The sequence below is a fragment of the Anas acuta genome, chromosome 2, assembly GCF_963932015.1.
Source record: "Anas acuta chromosome 2, bAnaAcu1.1, whole genome shotgun sequence".
Taxonomy (NCBI): Eukaryota; Metazoa; Chordata; class Aves; order Anseriformes; family Anatidae; genus Anas; species Anas acuta.
The window spans coordinates 17,880,073-17,887,425 of record NC_088980.1 but is presented as its reverse complement, the minus strand read 5'-3'; the positions used below and the strand labels follow the sequence as shown (position 1 = coordinate 17,887,425).

The 7,353-nt window shown below is 36.6% G+C and overlaps 1 protein-coding gene across 1 annotated transcript in view; it reads left to right on the top strand.

The window, feature by feature from the left end:
* The first annotated feature begins 2,007 nt into the window (after window positions 1–2,007).
* The window catches only part of MYO3A (myosin IIIA), a 114,971-nt gene continuing 109,625 nt past the window's right edge, over window positions 2,008–7,353 (top strand). The window contains exons 1-2 of the mRNA XM_068673687.1: window positions 2,008–2,128; window positions 4,595–4,777. Coding sequence (XP_068529788.1) covers window positions 2,021–2,128; window positions 4,595–4,777 — 291 coding nt within the window. The 5' untranslated portion in view covers window positions 2,008–2,020. The remainder of the gene's footprint in view (window positions 2,129–4,594; window positions 4,778–7,353) is intronic.

The following is a 7,353-nucleotide window of genomic DNA, read 5'->3' as shown; positions in this document are numbered from 1 at the left end:
TTTTGCTTTTTAAAATAATTTTCTAGCATCTGGTAGGCAAGAGATTTGAATTTCAGATTCAGAATGCTGTGAAGACTGAAAGTATCACCTCTGCGTGGGGAAACAGACCCAATGGGCAACGTAAGCTAGTGTTGTTTGCTCCTGACATCTACATCCTGTGAGAAATGTGAATCTGTTTGGCAGATTACAGGGTAGGGTCACCATATGTGCAGGAGCTGTCTGGTTAAACACATGTAGTGCTTGCAATGGGAGAGGGGAGTGATGTGGACAAATAAAATGAGAGATCAAAGACCACTTCAGTAGCTGTGTTTTCAACTGAATCTTTGAGGTTGCGGTTCTGATTTTCAAGACCACTAAACAGAAGATTTTGGTAGCCTGGAGACAAGATGCCGGTGGGAAACTTAAGGTTGGCTTCATTCTAGTCACAAATGAATAGATATCTGCTTTATTAATCATCTGGGCTCCCTTTATGGAGAAGGATGAGAAGAGGTGCCCCACTTGTTTTATCAGCTTCTTATTGAGCAAATTCATATGCTTTCATCTAAGTGAGACGGAGGTCCAGTCAGAAACTGAGGGATGGAGGAAAGAAGTTGCAAACTTTCGTGGTCTTAAACAGCGACAAACTTATGAGTGCTGAAATACAGATTTATTTTTTTTTTTTAATAGTAAAAATATTGGGCTGAGTTGTAGCATTCTTTATGAAATTCAGGCTCTATTGTGCTTGCAGCTCAAGTTGCAGAAGCAAAAACTATTGCTTATTCCCACTTGACACCATCATCTGTAATGCTCTGTGGCCTTGACCATAAAGCCCTCAGTAGTGTAATTGGTAAGTGTCTCAAGTTTCAGGTGTGATGAATGTGCTCCACTGAATTTCCATTGCAGTGATCTGATGGCCTACAGGAGATACACTGCGTTCTTCATGGGGCTGCTACTTCCCCTTCACTCTCCAAACAAGCTAGATATTGAAAATGATGGAGAATTCAGTGATCTGCATGCATCGATACCAAGTGGGGCATTTCTGGGTGTCTCTAACTTGTTGCCTGAGGTCTGCTGAGTAGAGTGTGTATGTTTGATATCACCTACAAAGCTAAAAATCATATAAAGCTGGCTTATCTGAAAAAAAATCTCTCCCAATTTATTGTTACAACTGTGATCACTGACACCACATCCCACCCTTATCAAAACAAACATAAAGCCCACAAGCAATCAAAAAAAATAAATTGCTTTCTTGTCCAGGACTTCCCCAAACTATTGTTTTTCCTTCTGAAAGCCCTAAATTTTGTAATTTTTTGAGCACACCAGAGGTATTTTAAGGAGTTTTTATAGATGTTTGAGGGTACATTCCTAGCTCAGAAGCTTGAATCAAGCCATAGGCTGTTTTTAAAGAAAATTTTTAATAGTGAGGGGTATGATAAATTACCCAGTTATTGGAGCAACCAGACGTATTCCAGAGACAGTCCTATTTATTGCTGAAATATGAGGTTATATCATTATCAGCTGTCTCAACTTCACTGAGATGCAATAAAACATTGTTCATAGCTCAGAACAGAACACTTGAAATCATTCAGTTTAATATATTTCTAATAACAGAATTGGAAGCTAAACAATTTATCTGCAGAGGCTCATTCTTAAACATGGTGGAAGTGAGGAAATATGTTCAATATAACTTATTCAAGTCGTGATTTTGAAGCTGCAAATCAAAAGACAAAGGATTAGAGTAAATCTTTCAGGAACAGTAGCTTTAAATTATTCAATGAAGCATGGCAGTTATTGAACGTGTTATTGGTAAGTATGTGGTGATTTCAGACACAAAAAAGTGTAACTAGTCTGCTTTGCAGAGGAAAAAGTAAGCATATGACAGTGTTTGTAGCACTGATTCCTGGTAGCCAATAACACCTGCAGGAGCATGTTTCCTCAGTCCTTTCACAGTTCTCCTTGCACTAGTCTCTGCAGAAAAATGTGCAAGGGATCCAGGGAGTAAATTAATTTCAGCTGTATTCTGTTAATCTGTAGGAAATTAATGGAACCTGAGAAGCTGGCTGAAGCAGCTGTTTTTGATGGGTGTTTCTTAGAGCATGCTCTTTGCTGTGAAACCTCTGCATGGCAGGGTGGACCTTTGATTAAGGATGTATGTTGAGGTTCAGGGTATCAGAGTTCCCTGTGTGGCTCTGGCATGGGATATGTATTGGAATCTTTGAATCCCTCCTTCATTTTTGGCACTCATTTTTGAAAGGAAAGAAATTTTTCCTTTTAGAACTTCTGCATATCTCCTATACGTTGCTTGGGTCAGGGATGTTTGCTGCATGTCCTTGCAGTGTGAGACCTAGCAGGACCTAGATTTGAGTAGAAAACTATTCTGTAGAAAATATATTGGATTATGTCTACATGTAAAATGATTTGGGCATCTTGGTTTTATGAAGGTGGCCATCGATTGCTCTACACCTTTTTTTCTAGAAAATCATCCATTATGTATTGAGTAAATATTTAAGGAAACAGCTGACTTCTGTTCTAAAAACTTAGGCTCAGACAGAAATTTCATCATTGCCATGTCTCCCAAAACAAAAGTTTGGGATTATGAATCCAATCTCACTGTCATCCCCCAAATAAATTGTTTATCATCTTGTGTAGTCGCAATTAAGAGCTATCTATAAAGCATTTACATGTACCTATAGAGTGGTCTTTTGGTTTTGTTTATTTGCTTCTTTGTTTTTAAGAAAATATAAACATTATGTTTTTATTTGAGCACTGTTCTATAGGTAAAAGGGGGAAAAAGAAAAAGAAAAAAAAAAAAAAGAAATCCTTGACCAAAATGTTATAAATTGTTTGTGTTCACTTTCTGGGAAAGAGGAGGCCTTTGCTGGAAACAGGAAAGGTAATGCAATCAGTCTCCTGACTGGGTTGTGCTCATAGGAATCTAAGTGGGAGAGGTGGATGGGAGGAAAGAGGAGTTTTTGAATCTGTAATAGGAGTTTGGGGATTTATGTATTAGGTCTCCACGTCTTGATCTCCTGCCATTGCTTTGACCTTAACTTGGATTTGTGTTAAGGGAGATTTGATTATGACGGGTGAAACTGGGTCATTTTGCTCCTACAGGCGTTGAAGTTGAGGTGATGGGCCATGGTCACAGTGCTCAGTGGGCAACAGACTTCTGTGGGTTTCCTGATGCTAAGAGGTTATTACTCTACTTTGCTGCATGAGCTGGTGTAGAAGCTGGTAATAGTCGTGTATTTAAAAATAAGAAAAAAAGGGGAGAAGAAAACCCTGTTTTCTCAGTGATGAGTGAGTTAATCAACCAAAAGCAGAGCAATGGGAAGAATTCTGAACCTGAAGTTCCCCAGGAGAGCTAGAAAACATGTCTGAATATGTACAATGTACCAATGTGCATATTGGATAATTTAAAGATCTGATACAACAAATGTTTGTGTAGCAGTCCATTTCAGCTGCTTCTAAGGGGTGTACATACTGCTTCTATAGCGTGGTTATATGAATAAACAGATGAATAAAGAAAGTATGATGAGTATGCTGGAAGCCAAAAATGAAGCTGAAATTGAAAGTATTCTGTATGTTATCAGAAAAGCGCAGTATAATGCTATTTCTGTAACTGGCATATCATGATATAAATTGCTTTGTGTATGGATGTATGCTGTTGAAAATGAAAAATCCAAAAATAATTAAATTGATATAGTACTCTTAAACCAGGCTAGAAAACTTAAAAAATGAATATACAGAAGTGACTCTCCAAAGCTCGCTTATTTGTCATGCCCTTACTCAGTAAGGGTTTGAGGCTGCGCTGTTGTCTGCCCCTTTCATTTTTCAGTCTTGACTCTGCAATTTGGAATACAAGAACATAATTTTTTAACACCCCTCTACCAGGTTTTTGCATGTTCTTAAAAAACGGTAAAGGTGGGAGTTTCTGGTTTGTTTGTGTCTTGTTTTTTAACACTGTAGATGCTGGATAGTTGGTATAAAAGCATGTGCTCGTGACTTGTATCCATCACGTCAGGGTGTAGGTGCGGGGTTTCCTGTACAGTATGTAAAATATGTGCATTAGTGAATGTACACCAGTAAACACGTTTTCCATGACTGAATGTTTACTTGTCAGAAGACCATAATATTATAAAAAGATCTACCACTTCAATCTGCTTGGCTCAATTCTATATAAAAATTCAAATGCTGAGAGTAGGATTCCTCTGGATTTTATGTAACAGTAGTCTCTGAGCTTGGCTCCCATTGCCCTGCCCCTTTAAAAAAAAAAAAATAATAAAAATAAAAATCCCAGAGTTGCATTTTAGTTCCATTATGGGAAAGCTTCTACTCACTTCACTCAAGCCAGAAATTAAGGGAAATTCAAATAATCACTTGTACTAATTTGATACTGTGTTGACCATGTTAAGTACCTATATTAAGTGCAAACTTATTCTTTGTTATGCTTTCCTACACTACATGGAAGCAAAAAAAAAAAAAAAAAAAAAAAAAAAAACCACATCATTTTTAGTGTTAGAGATTGGAATACATATTTGTTTTCATATTTGTAGGAAACCAATTGTGAATAATCATTTGTTCACTGAATGCTGAAATTTTTAATTTTTCCTAGGAGCTGTCATTTGAGATGCTTCCGTTGACTGGGAAAACAATCATATTTGATAGCTTTCCTGACCCCTCAGATACCTGGGAAATAATTGAGACTATTGGCAAAGGAACATATGGAAAAGTTTTCAAGGTATTAAATAAGAAAAATGGCAGCAAAGCAGCAGTCAAAATCTTGGATCCTGTTCATGTAAGCTACTTAAATTACTGTTGTTTGTACTTATTTAATTGTAACTGAATGTATTATGCATTATTTTTTCTTTTTCTTAAAATCTCAGTAGGTCACTTACATTAGAATCAATAGGTCCAACCTGCCAAGTAAAATATATTTTCTAGCTATCACTGTATTTTTTCAGTATCCTGAGTGATCTTGGAAGTGGTCACATATGGTAGAAGTCAGAAATAGACCTAAACTCTACTCTACTTTTGGTTCCGCCTTGCTTATCTTTTAATTTCAACTATAGACCTGCTTATTTTCCTTTTAAATACCAGAGTCATAGCTTCTTATATTTTTAATGTTGTTCCTTTTTTGACATGCTAGCCAGTAAGGAAGCTATGCATTTTTAAGTGTCTTAAATGTCCCTTCAAGCATCTATTTTGATATGTGCTTTTAGCTGGGCTAAGTGCTATGAGTGACACTTTAAAAATAAAACAACATACTTTCTTTTTGTTATTATTGGTTCTGCATTTTCAGAATGTGCCAAAACACTTAGAGATCCATCTTTTCAAATGGAAAATACAAAGGCAGTAACTCCTACACACAAAGCACCAGGTGATGGGGATGTGGAATTATGTAGCAGAGGGTTTTTGTATTCAAAAACTGACAGTTGTGGGGAGGCAGAATAATGCTCGAAGAGTAAGGAAGAATGTTAGTTTGGTTCGTAAGGTGAACTCCATTGACTTTGGTGATGGCTACATGTGGTGTGAGATTGTTCTTGAGAACAGTAACCTGCTAAGCACAGACAAGGAGCTATTCCTTTTTTGAAGTGGCCCCTTTGAGTTCACCTTTTGCACTCTCAGCACAGTGTTACAATTTCTGTTGGGCTCATAGGTCTTGTGTAACAGATGCTGCTGTGTGTGAGCACAAGCTATGGACTGCACAGCAGCAAGGACACTGTAGTGGCAAGAGGAGGTGTTTCCAGTCCCATCAACAATCTGGCTCTGTGATCCTGCTACAATCATATGCTTTGACATGAGGCATGTGCTTCCAATGTACAGTTCTCTGGGCAGCTGGAGAAAAGCACACTGTGTTGTGTGAAACACTGTGTGTCACACCATGTCTCATTATGTTCCTGTGGCCTTTATGTCCACAAAATGTGAAAACGCTCTGTCTTGCATTTTATTTGCTGTTTCCTGTTAATCTGTTTTTCATTTCAGTATACTTTCAAAATAACAAAAGGAGGCTAACCTCAATGCAGTATCACATACCTTTCCCGAAGTAAATGTGGTTTGCAGCTGAGCAATAGGGCTCTTGGTGAATTCAGATGCATTGGAAACTGTTTGGACTCTATTGCTTTCTATAAACAAAGTTTGCACGTTTACAATGAACAGAGGACTTACTTGCAGTTGGTGTTCATCTAATGCCAGTATGGCAGGAAATGTTTCTGCTTTAATCCGTTTTACAAGTGTTCAGGAATGGTCCTTAACAGCCAACTGGTTCTGAAGGACTCGGGTCAAGTTTCAACATTCTGTACGTTTTAGAGGCTATAAGAAAAGGGTAGAAGATAAATACAGAGAGAAAGAAGAGGAAGTAAAGATGATGCTAAAAGAAAGAGAAACAGATTAAATAGGAGATAAAGAAGTAGCATATGAAGAAGCCAGAAGAAATAAAAACAGTGGATACAGAAGAAAGAAAAAAATATTAAGGTATAACAGATTCCCAATTTTAATGAAATAGTTTACTTAAAAGTTCTTTTTTTCTTCTTTTTTTTTTTTTTTCTTGATTCTTTGTAAAAGCATGCAGTTTAACATTTTCTTCTTGGTCAGTTGATACTTTTAATCTTCTATTCATCTCAGCTGCCTAAAGCCCTGTAAGTTGTCACCCAGAATTTCCATGGATTGACAATGTTGAACTGGAAGCACTGAAAATTTTCTTTTTCAGCATACCCCAATATTATTCAAAAAAGACATCTGCTTATATTAAAATTCTAGTTTTGTTTTAAAACTAGATTTTTCTTCTGACAAATATTCTCATGGATTTTTTTTATTGCCTATATTAAAGGTGTGTTGTTTTTTTCAGTGCACAAGCAAGTGAACCAAGGATACTGATATGTAATGGAAAGTCAATAATTCAGTCAACATCAGAGCACAAGACTTGAATTCTTAACTGAACATATTCTCCTTTTTATTCTGACACCATTCTTCTTTTCCCCTTCCTATTCACAGGAAGTCTAAAGTAGCTGCTGTATCTCCATGTTGGTATAATAAAATGGCAATCCAGTATTAGAAATAGAGTGAAAGTTATAAAACCAGACTTTTTTGTTTAAACTGAAAGTATTATTAATGGCTGCAGAGGGAGCCATTGCAATGATGAAAAAGGTAGTTTATATGTTTTCTTTGAATTTTACTATTTTTTCTTTAAAGATGGTTTCAGAAATGTGCAGCGTATAAGAGGTGGACTGAAGAATAGAGCAGAAACGGGCTTTTATGTTACTTAATTCAATCTGGAAATACCATTTTAAGAAACTACATTATTGTGGGTGATACGAAACTGAAATAAGCATTTCACATTTAATTTCTTTAGACCTTTTAGATTCTTTATGTTAA